This window comes from Seriola dumerili, unplaced genomic scaffold (genome assembly GCF_002260705.1).
Source record: "Seriola dumerili isolate Sdu_G_001 unplaced genomic scaffold, Sdu_1.0 BDQW01000219.1, whole genome shotgun sequence".
NCBI classification, from domain to species: domain Eukaryota; kingdom Metazoa; phylum Chordata; class Actinopteri; order Carangiformes; family Carangidae; genus Seriola; species Seriola dumerili.
In genome coordinates, this window is record NW_019174474.1 from 4,700,672 (window position 1) to 4,722,541 (window position 21,870).

General features: G+C 41.3%; 1 protein-coding gene across 1 annotated transcript; it reads left to right on the plus strand.

The window, feature by feature from the left end:
- The first annotated feature begins 2,786 nt into the window (after positions 1-2,786).
- On the plus strand, positions 2,787-20,132 carry LOC111228422 (nuclear factor of activated T-cells 5-like). Its single transcript, XM_022754285.1, has 12 exons — positions 2,787-2,912; positions 10,590-10,718; positions 13,154-13,784; positions 13,960-14,143; positions 14,998-15,188; positions 15,306-15,478; positions 15,763-15,897; positions 16,018-16,070; positions 16,216-16,348; positions 16,748-16,932; positions 17,019-19,185; positions 19,365-20,132. Exons 1-12 carry the CDS (start codon positions 2,840-2,842, stop codon positions 19,766-19,768), a joined length of 4,458 nt encoding a protein of 1,485 aa, XP_022610006.1. The 5' UTR covers positions 2,787-2,839; the 3' UTR covers positions 19,769-20,132.
- The last annotated feature ends 1,738 nt before the right edge of the window (positions 20,133-21,870 follow it).

Below are 21,870 nucleotides of genomic sequence, written 5' to 3' on the forward strand. Positions count from 1 at the left end.
TCTTACCTTCTCAATGGTTGATGTTGGAATGAGGCTAGGACTGTGTCCACCTGTATCTCTGCACTTGTTCCATTGTGATGTCACAACCGGCAGAACTGCGGCGGGTTCTAGTTCTGCTGTTCTGTTCTCCTGCAGCGTTCTACTGGTGACACACATTCCTCTGTACAAAGGTCACGTGTTCAAAACCATAGACTGTATATAAAAACAAGGCACCAAAAGAAGCAGATGAAAAGCTTCCCCTTTAGTCACTGTCTCTTTTTTATGTACTGAAACTATGATAGCTGTGTTCAAACCTTGTTTTCACAGGCATTCCTCATAGAAAACATTTTGATATGTGTTTTCTGGCCACAGCCACACATGGTGATAATATTACAGCCCAACACAGGTTATTTTCATTTGCACTCATCCACACCTACACAATTAATATCACACAGTTTGTTTGCTTTTCAATCTGTTTATTTGCTTTTAATCACATTGTTTTATATTCTTGGTGGAGTGAAAGGTGTGGCTCCCTTTCTTCTTCGTTTTTATGGCAAATTGCAACCATATGGAGCATTATCGCCACCTACTGCAGAATTATAGAATCCTTATATCCTTGTTATTAATCCAGTGTCTTTAAGGTAACTAAAAATATAATTCTAAATACTATTCCCAGGATTATTTGTAAAGACAGTGTAGATCCATGCTTTTTTATCCCTTCTTGTTCCAAATTAGTCCTCAATATGTTCCTCTGGTCGAAAGGTGTGGCTGAGATTTGGGGACTCTTAAATCCTGAGCCAGCTCATTGGGCCAAACCATGTGCCAAAGTGTCATGGGGGGGATTTCAGGTTAAGTTAGTTCTGCTTGGTATTTAGTTATAGTTAGTGTCCATCTTTTACCCCTTGTGTGTTATATGGTTTGGCCAAGCCACTATTTATTTTCCTTCATGTTCTTGTGTTCTTGCATCTTTTGGCTAAATAAAAACTCCACTCTTTCAACAATAACTCCTGTTTCCTCATTGCCCATAGCACAGATGTAAATAATGAAGTTAATTATGACTGAGTTCAAAGCTGCTTCAGTTTCAGGGTCCTGGTATTATGCATGCTGGCTCACTGTCACTGAGTCCTGGCTCACTGGGACAGTTGAATAGAACAGAGCCATTGTTAACATTATTAGTGACACTTTTCCTACTAGGATAAGCCAAATGGTCTGCCATGAAATAGGCCTATTAATTCATTATCTCATATCCTTATACAAGCAAATTAAGTATTTTTCATATTTTATATTTGTGGGTAAATTGTCTTTTTGTGTTTTTATCTTTTCATGTCTGTAAACTCAAATTGGACAGAACTGCATTTCTTTCATTTCTATTAATCACCCTTATAAACTATTAATGTACTTGCTATTGATATGTCTTAATTAAATGAACTGAGAGCCACATAATGGTTTACATATGTTTATTTGGAGTTTAGTGTGGTTGTAAAACAGGAAGCTGCAGTGAGGGCCACACAAAGATTAGCTGGTTTTCACACTTGACTATTTTCTTGAGCTCCACTTCTGCCACATAAGTTTGCTTGTGTAATGATTCAACTACGACTTTAAGTGAGCAGTTGGATTGACGGACAGTGAGAGCGATTTGGATATTGTGGCTTCCAAGGAAACATGAAATATGAAATATTTGCATGTATATCTGTATGCTGACTTGTTCAACCTAGTAACTGATTTAGTACAATCCACTGCAAATATACTTATTGCATACAAACACTGAGAGTTCCTCCAGTTTGCCTTTCAGTGAATAGCATATGAACACCACTTGGCTAATCTTCTCTTATGGTGTCATCGTGATGGCATAGTCACAAGACAGAAGATGTTTCAGACAGTGCAAATGATACAGAGCTTATGATAGTGAAATGTACCGTTTACAGCTTAGCAAAACAGCGAAAAACGAAACAACTAGGCCTACACCTTCAATGTCATTTGAGGATGTTTTGTGTCTTGGTCATTATTGGTCTTTATGTACGTAGCTGTTTTGTGTCTCTTTGTGATGGTTTTGGTTGTCTTTGTGGTCATTTTGCATCTATTTATGGTCATTTTGGGTCTCTTTGTAGTCATTTTGACTCTCTTTTTGGTCCTTTTACGGTCGCTTGACATCTCTTTTTGCTTGGATTTGCACCTGTCTTTGGTCATGTTGTGTCTCTTTTTGGTCATTTTGCATCTCTTTAGGGTCGTTTTGTGTCTAACTGAGCTCTATGACTTCCAAAAAAGAAATATTAATTGTCACTGTCACTTCAGACTATTGCTTTGAGACCCACAGACCTCTTGGACCCCTGGACCTGTAACCAGTTGTTTAATTCAACTTGGTGTCACAATCGGTCTATTTACCCAAGGTGTACATGATATAAATGACACATAAATTAGATCAGTTACCATATACCAATAATAACAATAAACCAAGCAGTATATAATGTAATTCTATTACTTTCCTCTTTGATTGTTGAAACCATGGATGTATTAATGGAACCGTATGCTAAAGCGCATGCTCGTAGGCAGCAGAAAGGGGAGGGGCCAGGAGGTGGGCCGACCAACTGTAGGCAAGTGTGTGTGTTTGTGTGTGTTCGTCTCAACGTAGCACGAAATGTGTGTCCTCTCAGCAAAAACATACACACTAACGTGAGACGTGCTAGTTAACGGTTTTTTTTAGGTATTTAAAGTTTTGTTTTGTCGCCTTAAGACTGTTTCGATGTTGTACTCTGTATATTAAACATTCCGCTTGTAAAACGCAATATTTATTGGCTAAGAGCAGCCGACTTCGTTTCTTCTAAAGAGTGTCCGCTTCCCCTCCCCTCGATGAAGCGTTGCGATGCCCTCTGATTTTATATCCCTTCTTAGCTCGGATCTCGACCTCAATTCCCCCAAATCGCTTTACTCTAAAGGTAAGATTTTACTAAAGAAAGGCTACTGTTGCGAAACTAACCCGTTCTGTCCTGGTTTGAACGGAAGTGATATGAATGTCTTGATAGCTCATGTTAAGCTGCTAGCTAGCTGTAGTTAGCTTCTTTTCTGCTGTTAGCCAGCCGAGCTAGCCTAGATAGTTAGCTGTATTTGCATTGGCGACTACCTGACTGGTTAGCTGTCCATGTCACATGCCTGGAAGAGATGGTACGCTAGGTTGCTCTTCTAATTGCAACAGTGATACGTGAGATCACATTGACTTCATTAGATTGTTTATAGTTTTGATAGGCTGGTGGCTAGCATTATGTTAAGTACATACGATTAGCTAGCCACAGCTACGTGAGGTCGTTCTCCAGCCACATTGTTCAGCAGTTTAACGTACTTTAAGTCTTGGTCAGATCCTGCAGAGGTGTGTGTGTGTATGTGTGTGTGTGTGTATGTGTGTGTGTATCGCATCGCGAGAGAAGGTCGAAAAGTTGTACATGCGTGTTGTTTTGTTTATTCTTCTTGTTTAGTTTTGCAAAGTGACAGTGCCCCTGTTGTTTTGGGTTATGGGTGGAATTGAGCCAGCGTTATCCTCCTCACATTCTCTGGTTTCACAGAAAGAATGCAGTTGTTGGCATTTCAAAGCCCAGGGCTCATTCTCCCTGACAGGATAAGAGGTGTTGCCACCGGGGCTGCTAGTGCCAAAATGTATCCTATCTGTAATAGGCTTTGGACACGTGTCAGCCAACTGTTATGTTATTATTAGGAGGATGTTGCTGCATCATGTAGGAACTAGACAGTTAACTCTTGTTGTGGTTAGCAGGGTTAGTGGGTTGTACTGGCTTTCAGCAGCCCTCAGTCTTTAAGTTAATTTGCCCTCTGTTAACAAGTGTATCAACTTAATGTGTAAAGAAACTGTCTCTTAATCTTCCACTCAACACTGTCAGCTATCGTATTGTTGCTTATTCATGAGAAAGCCTTGTATACTGTGTGTTGTTGTGCACTGCACTCAAAGTTGTAATGTAGCCTGAGAAGCATGAATTTATGCATTTTGATAGAATGCTGGTAGACAACAGAGCTTCCCCTACTGCCTATTTTACCCCCTGGTCTAAGCTGTAGTCTATATTCTGATTGCTCAAAGTTAACAAATAATTTTGCAATAATATCTAATGCAGCATTTACCCGCCTGCTGTCTGACCTGCTGGTCCCACATCTGTCTGGCTGTTATGTATAGGGTACTCATGAGCCAGCGGAAAGCATTGCTCTGTGACCCTGAATTACTCAGTTGAGCCTGCCATATGGTCGCACTGTATCACATGATGGCTGTTTATTTATATCTCAGTAATTGGGTATGTGTTGTGTTGGGGTCAAGGTAGCTGACTTGCCCATCAAAGATCTAGTCAGAGACCTCATGTATATCAGGCTGTAAGTAAGAGAGGGGACAGCTGGCCAAGTTGCATTTTGGCCTGCCCAAGTACATTGCACCATTTAGTTGGTCATGTTTTTTTTTTTTTGGTTGAAAATTAGGCAAATGTGAAACCTCAAAAGTGAACTACTGAACCCTGATGTTTTTAAAGTGGAAAATAACCTGCCAGTCGCTTTTAGTAGATGCATGAGACCCCATTTGCCCAGTCTTGCTCTAGGAAGCACCACCACGGACTTGCTTTGTCTCCCTACTCCAACACTAAAGCAAAAGGCATATATGTTTCATTGTAAATGACGAACAGCAAAATTATAAACACCTTTACAATCTGGTTATAAACTTATACAACTTTATGACTGGGAACCTCATGATTACTCTTTATTCATCTCAAATTATGATTATCATACTTTTCCCATCTGTATGTCCATATTCACAGTAGTTTAATTATTGACATCCATCATTAGAAAAAAATCTGGTTTGTTTTATTAACATAATGATTTATTAAAACAATGGAAATATGCCAACTCATAGGTTGAAGTTCATTTTACATGTGAGAGAAAATAAGCTTATCTACCAGCATTTTAAAATATTCAGTAAGAGAGAAATTGTGTGATGCTTCTTTGACACTTGCTGAAGGGTTATCTATTTGGCTTCATCAGTACTTTTCCCTCAAACTTCAAGTGGAAACATGTAATGTGATTATATTGCTGAAATATTTTATCGTTGCATTACACAGCTTGTGTATTATCTTATCGAGCTCCCATTTCAAATGTTTTCATTTAGATGGATAGAAAATCCAGAAAGACAGTTTAATCTTAGTGAGAGGGGGAAAAAATCCCACATCAACTTATCAGTGTGAGAAGCTTGAGCTGCAGCATCAGTGTGTGCGATTGGATTCCAATGTGTGAGACTGACACACAGGACATTCATTACAGCGCCGTTGAGATTTGGTTCAACCATTAAATGACAATAAGTGTTCATTTATATGGATGCTTTACATGATGAACAATGCAAGTCGTTTTCTAAGGGATCATTTCTTTGATAGAGAGTAGTTCCAACATTTTTCACATTGCAGTTTGTGTATTATCCAGAGAAAGTGGACAGTGCTTCTGGAAAGATGTGATTTGATGTAGTTCTTCAACTTCAAATCAGCATAAATCTAAGAGATGGAAAAGTCAAAAACTGGATAAATAAAACCAAAACTATCTGCATGGCTGGATACCTTTAGCAGCTCTAGCTCATTCTCATAGCTCCAGAACAAGCCATTTGTTGTCTGACATTAATTTTTTTTGTACATTATGGAGATTGGGAAGACTAGAAATCAACATGTTAAATATGAAATCTTAGTTTGGCTTTGCTGTGTTCTATTTTTATTTCATTGTTCCTGAACTGAGTGTGTTCATATCAGTGCAGGCATCCATTAGGCTCCATTTACTGTCAGTCACCTGAGACATATGAGAAGAAATGAAAGTCCACTCTGGAAATAATCATTTAAAAGCATGCTGCCTAATAACTTTCATGTACACATTCATGTCTGTTTGTGTATGTGTATTCACTGCTTCTTTCCAAACTCAAAACAATGGTTAAATACAGGCTAGGTTAACAATTAAAAGAACATTTTAGAAAGTTTAAATACATTTATTATTATAACCATTTACTATTGCTCTCACATCAAATACAGTATCCAGCCATTCCTTGCCATTACATTTCAAGGTAAACAGAAATGGTGCAAATAGCCAAAAATGGCATTCTTTGTGGTTTGAGTGCAGTGAGTGGCTCTTTTGTCAGTACTCTGGCTTGAGCATATCGTTATGTGTTCAAGAGTGTAATTAAAGCAGCCATTGTTGGGCACTGAGATACATTCTTGGTCTGCATATTTTTTCATTTGCAACAAAAACATAGCCCTCATGAATTGTCTATTCATCTGTCATCCCCCGTCTTAGTCCTAAGCCAGCTGCAATGAATAAAAATGGACTGGTGGCCTTGCCATTTGGCAAAACCTTTAAGGCATGTGTAATGTGAGCAGTGCATAACTATGAGATGAGGTAATTTAATTGTTCAAAGTGTAGGTTAAAGTCAGTCCACCCCTGGCTGGCTAGTGTGTTGCAATTTACTTTGTTGGGCATACTCTGGCAGGCAAATAAACTTGTACAGATGTCATCTGACTTCTATAAAAGCAAATTAAGACCAATACTAAAATCCATTTCACAACATTATCAGCATCCATTGTCCATTTGAGCACAGAGGAAATTTAAACTTCTTTTCCTTATCAACTGAGGATTGTCTGAGTCAAGATTAGCCTAATATTTTTTTTCTTGTGAAGTTACTCATTCTGAAGCTTCCCTCTGTTAAGACAACAGTAAGAGTAACAGTTTGATTAAAATGTTAACATGGTTCAATGTAAGGCAATTTCTCCAGTAAAACTAAAGATTTGTGTGATGTATTTGATGATTGTTTCTGGAAGGATGTGTAGTAGCCTTTAGGAAGCACCTTATTCTGTTCACACAGTAAGAGAAGACAAATGAAGGGACTTCAGTGATGGTGTTGATGAACAGAGCTGTGTATCAAAATTTAAGTTTTTAGTATTAACCATAATGTGACAGTAGGATGGAATATCAAAAACCATCAAGTACCAAATATGAGTATCGAACACTTAAGTCAGATTCTTCTTGTTTACTTGGTCTCTTGTCAGTTTTAGGTACAGCTGTTGGACAATAATAGGCACATGCATTGGGCCTTTTCCTTAAGGTGAATTTTTATGTAGTAAAATATGTTCATACTCGCAAAGTTTGCTATGTAAGTATTGTTTTGATATTGAAACCAAAACCCAATGTTGTATTTGTATCAGTATCAAAGCATTGAGTGTAACCAAGCCTTATAGAGATGCACAGATCGATCGGCTGGCGATAGGAAAAGCCAGGTTTTCAGTGTGATGAAAATGAATGGACTGTGACCGGCCGGATCAGTCTCAGATATCCAATTCTGTGCAGGTCAAGTTTACAATCATGCGCCACACAATAGTTTGCATAATGAATTGTAACCAGAAAGTACTCACATGATTTTTGTTTACCCTGGTTCACAGCAAGAGAGAGGAAGAGCCTTTAACTTCGTTATTTGATAGTCAATAGTCTATGTTTTATTATGAACATACAATTGAATTGTCCATTAAAGAAAAGTAACAAAATGTTTGTGTAGCTATCAATTATAGTTCTGTATATGATCCTAGAAAAAACTCTGAATTGGCTCAAATCGGAATCGGCAAGTCAGACTGAGGGGAATGTTTTACTTGGCACACCTTGAGCCCCTTAGTACCAATCAATCATGGTTTGATGCCACTGCCTATCTGAGTATTGTTGCTGACCATGTGGATCCCTTTATAGCCACCATTTACCATCTTCTCATGACTACGTCCAGCGTGATAATGCACAATGTCACAAAGCAAAAGTCTCAAACTGGTGTTATGAACATGACAGTGAGTGCAGTGTACTTAATTGGCCAGTCACCAGATCTGAATCCAGTAGAACACCTTTGGGATGTGGTAAAACGGGAGATTCACAGCATGAATATGCAGCTGACAAATCTGCAGAAATGATGCAATGCAGGCATGTCGACATGGACCAGAATCTCAAAGAAATGTTTCCAATATCTAATGGAATCCATGCCACGAAGAATTAAAGCTGTTTTGAGAGCAAAGGGAGGACCTAACCAGTATTAGTACAGTGTTCCTAATAAAGTGCTCAGTGAGTGTATGTACTGTACAAACACTGTTTTGCATTCTGCTCAGTCCCTGGGCAGTCTGGTCCATGAGTAAATTCAAAACACCGAATGAAATCCAGACTATCCATTTACATATCCAAACTGAGTGGAATGATTGAGCAGCAACATTGTGTGTCAGCTGGTTTGTGCTTGAGCTGGTTATGAGCCTTATGAGTTTAAGATGATTAGATTAAATATTTTATATGATAATACTAAAGGTATTAGTACACATGAAAACAAACATTCAGTGTGTGACAGGCAAATACAGTCATCTCTTATTGACTATTATGGCTGATAAGCTTCATGAGATCTTTTTTTTATATTGACACTATAAAATGCCCCTGATTGTTAATTTGGCAGATTCAAGTAAAACTATGACATAAATGACATTCGGAAAAAAAACCTGTATGCTTAAACAGCACTTTAGTTAAATTTTAGGTTGGTATTTTAAGCAGCCTTATGTTCTGACTTCTATGTAGAACCTCCCTCACCTCTAAGTTTGCCTATGAAGTTTATTTCTGCTGAATAGATGAATACTTGGCTACACTGTTCTGTCTATGCATGGCATCATAAATTAGTGCATTGTAATGCAGAACCCATGGAAAAACAATGATTGAAATAAACTAATTTATACTTTGCATGTTTGAACAAAACCATCCCTATAACAACTGTCAGTATTTTTTTTTTTAAAGTCACCTTTTACATTTTTTGACCATGGATCCATTTTCCAGAGGATATTTTTCATACTTTGATATGGTGCAAATTTGAGGTTGGTCTGTTCTGTTGTGAATTTTATAAAATGATCTAATTGAGAGCAAGTGGGAAATGTGTTTAAGCAGAAACTGCACTGTTGAAATGTATTGTAAAATTTAATTGAAAAAAATATATACATTTTTATAGTGTTGACTCGGCAATGCATGTCATCCTACCTGGCTTTGTGACCCTCCTTACCTGGGTCAGAGAATGCCCAGCCCAATTAACAGTCATTTCTGTTATCTTTACTATGTAATGTAATATAAATCAATTTAGCAGGAATATTTATGTAACAGCCTACCGTCGCAGATGTAGTGTGAGTCTGTGACCAGTGACGACATTTGTTCATATGTGAATGCTTGTCGTATATGAATGGGTTCCAGGCAGGTTGAACAAACATTCAGTAGACTCACATCATACACACACCTCCTGTGTGAAAGGGCTATTAGTCAAGACTGAGGTCATGTCGGGTTGCCAGTCAATCCGTTATACATCCATGCACAAAGACCCCCTCTCTTCACACCATGAACAAAGCACAACAGTCTCAGATGGAGGGTTATCCCTCTAGATGGACAAGATTTTCTGTAATTTTGACGGGACTATTCATTTAAGACAGATTAGCTTTGGATAAGCAATAGAGCATGAAGTGGGCCTCCATCTCAATGCTTTCAAGTTTTCCCTGTCTGATTTTTGTCAATTAGTGTACTGTGTAATTCTTTGTGTGAACTGTGAGGACTTTGTCTTGTCACTCCCTCAGCATCGTTGACGTCACAGAAGTGCGAGATCATGTGTCTTGTCAGTTTCATCGTTCTGCTGGTGCTAAGTCATAGCTGTGTATCAGATGACTACTACACTTGCTGGGTGCCGCCGATGCACAGCTGAAACACCCATGTCAGGGAGTTGACAGGTCCCTGTTTCTTAGCAACCAGACTACCTAATGATGTGTTCATCTGCCATCAAATGTGGTTTATGCCAGTGTAACTGCAGTGGTTGCTTATAGTCTACTTGGAATCACCATCAAATACCAAGTAATGTCTCTGCAGGTTTTATTACAGTAAACCCCATGGGAGGCTAATTTAGATCATCATAAGATACCCTGTGTTATGTTAGTGTTGAATGCAGGAGAAATTTTGATCATAAGACCAAGGTTTGCTTCCAGTCTCATTCCAGGATTGCCTCCACTTATTTCTGAAAAGGGAACATGGAAACAACAACTAATCTGAGTGAGATACTTTACTAGTTTTGTAATTGCTGTCAAGATTACACTAGTGTAAGTGCAATTAACTATTGACACAATTACATTTTGTGAAGAAAATGTATTGGCTGTACTGAATTTAGTTAAGTGCAGTCTGAAAATGTTGGAGCCAGTGTCTAGCAATCATTAGTGGTGCTGCATCTTAAGGCACTCCTGCATTCGCCTCAGTGTCCAGGCCAAGAGCATGGCTGGCATGGAACTCTTGATGCCGTATGTTTTACATAGGACGTTTTGTGCATAATACTGTATGTTTGGTGTTTAAACTTGTGAGAACTCCGATTTGGGTTAAGTGATAGCAAAAGCAGATGTTTTGTTCTCCTCTTAAAAAATTGGGCACAATTGTACAGGCTTAAGGCAAAATTGCTGAATTCAAAGTTGTCAGAACATTTCCACTACCGTTTCTAATTACTTGGTCCAGTAAATAAACAATCTGATTTATGTTTTTCAGAGCCTAATTTATCTTCTCCTGCTCATCCTTTATGGCAGAGTCAGTATATGACCTCCTCCCCAAAGAGCTCCAGCTCCAGCCGTCGTCCACCCAGACCGACCCACCCACCATGAGCCAGAAGAGTGGGGGAGAGGCGGGACCTCCACCCTCTGCAGCCTTGGCCTCAGGTGAGCTACCTGCTCAGCCAATGAAAACCATGATCTGGGATCAGTTTTCCCCTTGCCAAACTATTCCCCAAGTCAGTAGGGGTAAAGAAACTAATATGGCCTTGTATCAATTGTCTGGGGGCAACTTCACCCTTTCACCAGTTTCGGAGACAATTCATCTTTGTGACTGTATGAGATTATATTGGCTAATATATTATTTATATTTCAGCAAAGCTATTTTAATACTGCTGGCATAGTCATTAGGGTTTCACTTGGGTATATTAGGGGTTCCCCTTCCTGGCTCCACAGAGCAATAGTAGTACCAGTTGGGGGGGTGGGGGCAGAGCCAATTTTTACAGTTGTACTTGAGCTGTATTTAGATATATTTTGGGATTGTAATTTATTCTATTATTGTGTTGTATTAAAGAAACAACCAATTTGTGAATATCTGTTGTAATTGTTTTGATTAATCCCAAAGGCCTGTCTGAAAGCTTGTTTGACATTGTCAGGGTTGGGGGACCCTGTTAGGTATTTTAGATAATTATGTGATTAACATAGTGAAAGCATGGGAAGAGGCATTGCTCACCTTTACTCTATGCATTGAAGCTTTGATATTCCCTCAAAGTGCAACTGCAATAAGTGTCTGCAGCTCTTCACATGACCAGTTTACTTAATAAATCTGATTGACACCAAAAAAGATATACATTTGAAAATTGTTGTATAGTTTAAACCAGTTTCTAAAAGCAATTACTATGTAACTGTTCTATGCTACTGGCAGCAACTATAAATTAGTGGTTTCTTTGGAATAAAAGTCATACACAGAATGTTTTTTTTTCTCCTGGAAAGCTTTACTCTGAATAACAGCTACAAGAAATGTTGAGTTCGCATTAACAGCATGCTAACATAGCTTGTTCTTTCTCATTTCACTCATTTTTTCAGCAGCACTTTTCCCTGTGATGCTTGTGCTAAATGTTTTTTTTGTCACTTGGCTTTTTAGGCAAATGAAAAATATATTTGGGTGGTCCAGCTTCAAAAACATAGAAAAAAAACCCATGCAGCGTAACCCTGTACTGTCCCTTGGCTTTAGCAGTCATCTCAGACATCCCCCATGTTATGCCTTTACATTGTGTCTCAGAGTCTGTGTATTAGCACCATAGTTTGAAGGCGTCAGTATAGTTAGGTTTTATTCTGTAATGCCTTAACAAGTGCCTAGAGCAGAAACAGCCTACGCATTTTCACACTTAATCTTATACACACTCATTCAACAGAAGGTCATGTGAAAATTTCCTGAGGTTTCAAACTGTTTGAGCTTTGCAGCTAAATGCAGCTACTCCCACGTTTGAAAGCAGCTGATATTTTCATTAATTATGAAGGTTCTGTCTCTTTATGAAACAGTGAAGTTGCCCCTGGCAGACAATGGACTGTCTTTTCAATTTCATGTAGTAAAGCAAAGGAATATGGTCTGATCTTGGATCATGGTTCAGGGCAGTCAATGTCAGCTATAACTGGGAAGGATTCTAGTCTTCAGTTTCATTTAAAGAGCAAACTAACTGGTCCACAATCATGTTGGAGAGAGCGCTTTTGTTAACGCTACCTTTTCACTATCCTGTCTGACCCAGCTGGCCCTAAGCAGTGCTGATCAAAAGCATGACTACTGTAATGTCCTTAAGATCATCATTAACCAAATACACGTGCTTCAAAATGTCTATAAATGATCAACTTCAAAAGTTACTCCTTCGTTCAGTATATTAACTCATCCAATTTACTGATTGACAGAAGTTGAGTCTTGAATGATCAGCTCTCTTGTTGCTCATTGGCTGTCTCGTTTTTATTGCAGGAAGTTCCCTCTGAGGCAGGGAGTGTCTGCATATAAAATGGTCTGCAGTTCACTGCTCCATAGGTCAGAGGCTTGTTTATTCTGTCTCCATGGCTACGCTCAGTCCCAACCAAATCTTCCAATTGGCATGCGCAAACTACTGTTTACTACTGAATGCACATTGCACAAACTGTACTGTAACCCTGGCAACCCTGGCAACTTAATTTGGCGCCACATTACCAGCTTGCAAATTTGGCTGTACAAGAAAGTTTGACCAGATTTTGTTATGTTTTTTTCTGGCAATGTGTATGTAACAATTTGTAGCTTGCTTTTGTTTTTGTAAACAAAGCATGCCAGTTTTGTCACATTGATTTATATTGAGAAAGGTTTTGTAGGAATCAAAACATTGTGGGACCTATAGTACCCTTCTCAACTTTAACTTCAGAATATTTGATCAATGCTTGACAGCTCTCGCATGCACAGTGAGAGCATATAACCCACAACAGTCTATTGAAATTAGAGTTGGGAAGAGGGGAAATCAATACAAATTATGCACAAATTCAGCTGCTTGAATGGGACTGCTAGCCTGCAATGTGCTGAACATCTGTACTAACTTATTTATCTGTATATACTACTGCAGATGCCACCTCTTCCACCTCCAGCCCCTCTGCCTCTTCCTCCCTGGCCATTGGAGTCCCATCCACTGGCCCCGCTACCTCATCCTCAGACCATCTCAAGGTTCCTCAGCATCTCCATTCCACTGGAGGGGATGGAGTTGGAGCTTCAGAGATGCAAGGTATGGAGGGCGCTGTATCTGCCCCCAGCAGAGGCAACAGTGGAGCAAACACTGCAGCAGGAGACATAGGGTCAGGAGTGTTGTCAGGGCTAGGAGTCCAGCAGCCTCAGAACACCCCATCAAAACGGAGGCCTGTGTTGAGCATATCCCCGCCACCTGAGGACCTATTTGACGACAGCCAGATGTCTTGCCAAGAGGAGCCTACCATATCTGGTCCACCAGGTCCAGACTCTGAGCATAGCAGCAGCATGTGGGCTGATGACTCCGTCTCCAACTTCAGCTTGATCAGCTCCATCTCCTACAATGACAACACAGAGGTGCCGCGCAAATCTAGAAAACGCACGCCTCGCCAGCGGCCTGGCCCCAAGCCTGCTCCTCCGGAGGACAGCATGGATGTGTTCGATGCTGACAGCGCCAAAGCCCCTCACTTTGTCCTATCCCAGCTGGGCACAGACAAGAGCAGTGCCATGACCAGGTGCGGTGACCCTTGTCCAATGAACATTGTGTTAGCATTGTAACTCAGACTACCTCTGTCCCCCTGTAGGAATACAGTAAAAGTCATTTAATTTAGTTTTGTCTGGGGTAATTGAATTTCTGGAAGCCATATTAATGCCATCATGTGATTTGTTTCTTTTTTTGTTGCCCTGCAGCTCTCTTGAGTCAGGGACTGTTGTGAAGGGTGGGTCACTGTCTGCTCAGTTCCCCCAGAAGAGTGATGGGAAGGAGCTCAAGATCCTGGTGCAGCCAGAGACCCAGCACAGAGCTCGCTATCTGACCGAGGGCAGCAGAGGTTCTGTCAAAGACCGCACACAGCAGGGATTCCCCACTGTCAAGGTTTGACAAAGAAGGCCAACGGCTGCTTCTTGACACAGGAAAAATATTAACACCTAAGTTGGAAATGACTGAATAAGGCCAAAGATACACAGGACACGGAGTGTGGAGTACTGTGCACCACATGAGAATGCCAGTACAGACACATCAGAAGCATTCACTCTTAACCACTACCAACGAGAGTTTGTTTTCAGTTACTTCAAAAGCTTGATTTTACAATGGCTAACGTGCTGTATTCTGTATTCAACAACATGCCCGATTTTAGGAGGGCAAAAAATTGAAAACCAGATCATCCTATAGAAACTTATCCTGTTACTGAAAAATCTGGCCAGGGAAGTGAAGGAGTAGCTGCTGCTCTGTATTCATTAATAAGGCACTTAACCTTCCACTGCTCCACTGAGGCTGCTCCCAGTTGTCATTGTGTATAAAGTATGAAGCACTCAACAGAACGACCCTGAAATTCATCAGCGCATGTGTTGTATGACAACAACACTAAAGATGCTAGAGAGTCTAGCTTTGAACAAATTCATGTGCTTCTTTTGTGATATAATTCAAAGTTTCCTATTTGCATTGTATTACCCTTGTATACTGTTGTGAGTTTATACAGACTTTTTCTTACCACCCTGGCAAGCATCCACACATTACATTGCACTCTTCAGTATGCATTTCTTTTGTGTGCATTCTTGTTGCCTAACAAGGATTCTTTAATAGGGGAAACATTACTCTTCATGCATTTTGCGTTTAGCCCATGACACGTGTTGCTTTGCGCTTAAAACATCTTTATTGTTTAATAGTGATATGTTTTTCATTATTACTGATGGTCAAGTTATTTACACAATTTTCTATTCTGTCCCCAGTTGGAGGGTGTGACTGAGCCAGTGGTGCTGCAGGTCTTTGTAGCTAATGATGCAGGCCGAGTGAAGCCTCACGGTTTCTACCAGGCTTGCAGAGTGACAGGACGCAACACCACTGCCTGCAAGGAGGTGGACATAGAGGGCACCACTGTTATTGAGATCCCCCTGGAGCCTAGCAATGACATGACACTCGCGTAAGATGTTATTTTTTGTTCATAATTTGGGATTAGTTAATATTTACGCTGTGTTGATGTTTAAGAAGTGTGCTGTGTGCTTGCTCTGTAGTCCACATCTTGTGCTTGCTTCTACAGGGTGGACTGTGTAGGAATTTTGAAGCTGCGTAATGCAGACGTGGAGGCCCGTATTGGTGTAGCAGGATCCAAGAAGAAGAGTACCCGAGCCAGGCTGGCTTTCAGAGTCAACATCCCCCAACCTGATGGATCTGTCCTCACTTTACAGGTCCCTTCATCGCCCATCCTCTGCAGTGAGTAGTTCAGTCATAACATGAACTAAAAAATAGTCCAAAACTACAAAGGCAGCAGTTATCACCAGGCTTCATGAGGCTAAATGCTAGGGAATCCAAATGGTGTGTTTACAGTGTGTGTTGTTTGGCTTTTTTGTCACACACAGCATTTACTGTGATGATCCATAGAACTCAGTTTTTGGTTGGAACAGACCACAGATCATGGTCAGGTGCATGCCCTCTGGCAAACACTAACCCAGATGTCATGTGAGTTTTGATTGTTTGACTCTTCTGTCATTCTCCAGCCCAGCCAGCAGGAGTGCCAGAGATCCTGAAGAAGAGTCTTCAGAGCTGCTCAGTGAGAGGAGGAGAGGAAGTATTTATCATTGGAAAGAACTTCCTCAAAGGAACCAAAGTTATTTTTCAGGAGAACATTGCAGGTGCTGTAGCCAGCTTGATGTTGTCCGTGTTGTGCTTTGTATTTATGTGGATACGGGTTTCTGCATGTAGAGCTCCTGGTGGATGGAAGAATAAAAAAATATTTTTTGTTTTATTTGTAGACGATAATTCCTGGCAAGCCGAGGCAAAGATTGACATGGACCTTTTCCATCAGGTAAATGCAACAGAATTGTATGTATACTGTTGTGTTTGTTCTTGAATAATATAAGATGCTGTGTCAAACCTGCCTCTTTTCATTGACCATACTCCTCATGAGATTCTACTAAATATCACACTCTTGGATTTCCAATGTTTTCCAGAACCATTTGATAGTGACAGTCCCTCCGTTCCACAACCAGTCAATTACTTCTCCCGTTTCTGTGGGAATCTTTGTGATGACCAATGCTGGTAGATCACATGACGCCCAGCCCTTCACCTACACTCCAGATTCAGGTACAGTCACTAGCTCAAGCGCAGAGTTTGACTAGCTGATAATTTTCAGACTACATGGGGATAATCTCTTTGGATTAGAGGCCTCTTGTAGGTTATTTCTTAGAGGTGTGGATGGGGCTTTATGATTATAGCTAACATGGTAATATAATTTTTTTGATTTTGTTAGGAAAAATACTACTTGTATTGTCTGTATCAATAAACATCTTGACTTTTTTCAGTTACAGAAGATGCATTTAAATGAAAGGTTTCAGGATCAGAATTCATCCATGACTCATCACTGAAACTTGAATCACACTGTTATAGGTTAATAAATTGTGAAACTTAAGGTATATACTTCCAGTAGGTGCATGGTTTTCTCACAGACACCAAGCTATCCTGTGTTTCCACTTTTACTTTCAGCTGATAACTCAAATGTCCGGACAGTAAAAACAGAGGGACCCTCACTGGTCAAGACATGTATATTTGATGGTCAGATGAAATCTATGTCCTCTGAGCGGACCGACTGCTCTGGTCAGCCTTCCAAACGGCAAGAGGACACACCAATGGAAGTGTCTAGCAATCCACCACCCACAGATGTTTTTAAGGTAATATACATTTCATTCCAAAGAAAGAGGAATTGAAATATCTATTTCAGAATTTCAGTTGGTAACACTAATGTTTCCTTTCTCAGCCATCCCCTGACCCTCTCGTCTCAGTGCAGCAGACCCTGGAGCTCAGTGCTAGTCCTCATCCAGGAGGAGAGTCTTTTCAGAGCCCAATGCCCCTACAACCTGAGGATGTGGAGCTTCCCCAGGCGCCCCCTGTCTTTCCTAGCCTAGAGTCTCTCAGCACTATACAAAAGCAAGACATTGCCCCCACAACTTCCTTCCCAGTGTCAGGAGACACCACAATCCCCCCTGTGACACCAGAAGTCCCTCAACAATTCCTTAGAGACCCTCAGGATAGCCTGCCTCCTGAGAGTTCTAACAATAGTGGGGGGGTTGTAGTTGTGGCCATGCCCCAGATAGCAACTCCCGCTCAGCCCCAGCCACAACAGTCACAGGTTCCCTTGTTCCCCCAGGAAGGGGTGGCGCAGCTGGAGAGGGCAGTAAGGGAGCTACAGGCTGGAGGTAACACCACGCTCCAACAGGTGTTGGAGGCAGCTGTAGCCCAGCAGCAACTAAACTCTGTGCTTTACAGCCCCACACCCTCTGCAGACTCTCTCCAGCAGCACGTCCAGGAGAACATGAACAGCCTTAGATTGGGAACCACAGATAATTCACTTTCTACACAACAACAGTTACAGATACAACAGCAACAGCAAATGCAACAACAACAGCAGCAACAACAACAAATACAACAACAGTTTCAACAACATCAACAACTGCAGCAACAACAGCAAATCCTTGGTAACCTTCAGCATCAACAACAGCAGCAACATCTACAGCAACAACAGCAGCAGGTCCTTGGCAACATGCAGATCCAACAGCAACTAATACTACAGCCACAAGACCAACAACAGCTGCAGCAGCAGCAACTCATGGAGAATATCCAACAGCAGCAACAGTTACAACAAAATCAGCAACAGCAAGTCCTAAACAACATCCAACTTCAGGATCAGCAACAACAAAATCAAATACTTACAAACTTACAACAACATCAGCTACAACAGCAGCAACAACAACAGCAGCAAAATCAGGCATTGAGCAACCTACAACAGCAACAACAACTACAAGAGCAGCAGGTCTTGGAGAATTTGCAGCAGCACCTTCAAGCTGAGTTGCTGCAGCCCCAGATCCACTCCACCACACAAGTACAGCAGCCAGTGTCCCTCCTTCAACAGGCTGGAGAGCTGCTCACCATTCAGACCAGCTTCCCAACACAGCCTCCATCCCACACATCTCCCCCACAACAGCTCTTCCAATCACCCAGGCCCCTTGCTGAGACCCAGGGCTCTCAACAGCAGGTCCAAGCTGCCCTGCTCCAGAATACACTGACTGTTCTGACCAGTGGCAGTCTCAACTCAGAGCAGCAGTCCCCTGGGTCATCACTTTACCTGTCCCCAAACCCTCAGCCCCAACAACAGCAACAACAGCAACTGGCATTTATCTCCTCCATGGAGACATCTACCAGCCAACCCCAGCCCGTTGCAATGTTTCAAAACCAACCCCAAGCTCAGCTCTCCCAAATGCAGCAACAGAGCACCCCCATGGAGCAGCAGCAGTCTGCGCAGCAGAACCAACAACAGCCACCACAGCTTCCAATGGGCCAGCAGGGCTCCTTGTTCCAAAGTATCCCAAACCACTCACAGGCTAACCCCGCCTCCCAGAGCCAACTCTCCCAACCCCAGCAGACAGGTCTGCTCCTTTGCACGACAGATCTTAACCCTCAGGCTATTCCCCCAACTATTCTCTTCAGCACCCCGACTCAAGGCCCTTCCCCTATAGGGAGCATTAACGTTGGAATCCCTCAGCCAGACCCAGCAGAGCCCATGTCCTTCCAAGACCAGAGCTCCTCAGGCACCAACTCAGCATCCACTGAGAACCAACAGCAGAGCCTGTTCCAGGAGCAGCAGCCAATGCAAGTGGGCCCAAGCTCCAGCAGTGTCCCAAGCAGTCAACCTGTGGAGCTGTTCCTGCCACAGACATCTCTGTCTAGCCTGCAGAGTACTATTGGCTCACAGGAGCTAAACAATCAGGCTCCAGCCCCTGGCACAACCATCTTTGTGGTTCAAGGCGGTGTGGGTGTCGTAGCCAGCCCTGGCCAGCAGCCCCCAGAGCAGCTTTTCCAGACAACTGTGGGTGGGAATGTGGCTCCACAGGGACAAGCCAACCTGTTTGTGTTTGGCATCCAGAATGGTAAGATGATTTTGGGCTTCTTTACCTCCAAAGTTCAGTAAATCAGAATGTAGTAATTGTGAAATTCTTGTTTTTCTTAAGAGCAACTGTACAACTCCTTGAGTTGCCTCAATGCCACAATCATGTCGTTCACCTGCAGTTTGATTATAGTGATTATTTACATTTTCTGTTTCTCCCAGACTCGCCCCAGCTGCTAAATTCCTCCGGACCCGCTCTGCCAGCTCAGAGCCAGCCCCAGAACTCCAGTCACATGCAGCCTCTGTTGGACCAGCCCATGGCCCAAGCTGCCTCTCCAATGCCGGCGACCATGCACAGCAGCTTACAGAACACCCTCCAGGCACAGATGCAGTCCAGCTTAGAGAGCGCCATACAGACCACCCTACAGAATGCAATGCAGACAAACACACAAACAGCTCTGCAGTCCAGTTTACAGGCAACCATAGAAACAAGTCTGCCAACTCCAATGCAGACCAGTCTACAGACACAAATACAGAGCAGCTTACAGAATCAATTGCAGGCATCAATATCTGCATCGTCCAACATGGATAAAATTGAGGACCTACTGGAAAGCCTACAGAAGTAGTGATAAATATTTGGACAATGTGGGCACTAAGGAGAGTGAGTGATATGTAGCTGAGAGTTATACATCCTAACATCAACAGAGTGGTGGTGCATGTTTTTTTGTGCCAATGCCACAAAACTTAGAAAAATTTAAGAATTAAATTCCCCTTTTATCTAAAACCCAAATTATGAGCTCATGTAACTCATTGTTTTTATGAAATATCTATCATTAATCACAGCCTTCATACATCCATTGACCTTGAATTGAGGAATCCGCCTTTGTTATTACCCCTCTTGCAGGATCAGAGAGGCCTGTAATAACTGCTTTATCCATCAGTCTCAGAAATGCAGTGTTTTGTTGTCAGAGTGTTTTAATAATGTGAGTCTAAGAGATGATTATGATTTAAAAAAAAAAAAAAAAAAAAAAAAAAAAAAAACCTGTCAGGTTTGGTGGAAAAACTGGAAAGGGATAAAGAATGTCAGTGACAGGGAAACAGGGGGAATAGTAATGTGATGGAGATGAGGCTGTAAGAGCAGGCAGAGAAGATAAAACAGCCAGCCATGGAGTGTATATCAGATTGCACATAAGTGTCAGGTATGGGCTGAATCTCATTTTGTGAGTGTGTAAACTCACTTCACTCAGAGAGAAGCAGTCAGCGAGGAGTGTTTTTCTCTGTTCATCATATAGAGCGACAGTGAAAATGTGGGGAAAATACCTGGCTTAAAAACAGGGGTGAAATAATTTCACAGCCACTCAATTTAAACTTCTTTGTCATGGAGGACATAAGATCTTTCACAATTAATCAAACCCTTGTGTTTGCACATGTCAACAGTTTGACTAAATTATACTCTAAGAGTAAAGACTGTTAAAATACGTACATTTGTAGAATGTTTTTGCCTCCATCATATTTGCTGCCATGGCTGGAGTTTGCACCTGAGCAGACTCTATTAGAGGGAGGACAGTTAAATGTTGATATCAACTCTGCTCTACAAAAATGAACTCGCTCACCAAAACGGGCTGTCAATACATTCTGGTATTGCAGGGGATTCCCCTATGTGCAGAAAGCAGCGAGAATATTTAACACTCACAAATGAGATTCAACCTGGTGAATAATGTGACTTAGTCTTTCATTTAGGCACCTCCCAGTGTTTTCATATGTTTAGGCCTCATCACTGGGTTTGCAGAAGCTTTCTTGGTGAAATTTTAAGGAGCATTATAGTGTGTGTATCTTTTTGTTTTGATAATGTGGATAGAAAGAAACTTTCCACTAGTGAAAATGGAGTGTTGTGTGGTTTTATAAACATTTTATCTCAAGCACTTTATAACCTCTTTTGTGTAACCAGCTAATCCTTATATCCGTCCACAGCTCTCTACTGACCCAGCTGAATTTGTACTCGGATACGTCCAGTTAAAAAACAAGAAAAAAAAAAAAAAGAAAAAAACAGAAAGCAGTTGTCTTTGTAAAGGTAAATACATCTTAACCAAGCATTTTTACATTTTCTCATGTCAGAATATTTTTGAGGTCTAGGACAACTTTGTATAGAATGTCTGCTCACTGTTGAATCCCTCTTTGTATTCAGTCTCAGTGGTCCAGTCAAGTCTGTCAAAAAACAGCCATTCCCACAAAAGCATTGTCATTTTTCAGTGTTGGAGTGGTAAGTAGGCCTTTGTGTTTTACACACTGACAAAACACCTAAATACTGATTCATTTAGACTGTGCATTGAAATGAAGGATTTTCATTGTTATGCTATTTGTACTATTTACTGTTCAATTCTTTCACTTGAGACTGTTTTACCTTGTGTTGTGTTAGATATTTAAGTTTTTGTCTCAGTGTGTTGGTACCGTGCGCAGGCTGGCACCATGTGAAGTTGGCACCCAGTACCCGTCCCTTGTGTTGTGAACAGGGGCTCACTGGTAAATGAAATCTCTGTTACATAGAGGCCGCCATTTTGATTCTATCTATGGTGCTATGTGCAGGAGTGATGGGCACTTCTGATGTGATGTTAGTACATAACAGTTTCTACTTAAATCAATAGCACTGACATTAATTGTTAGCTTCGAAGCAGAGTTGAGTCTAGAGAGCTGGCTGTTGTTGTGGGGTCAGACTGGAGTGCACCCAGGC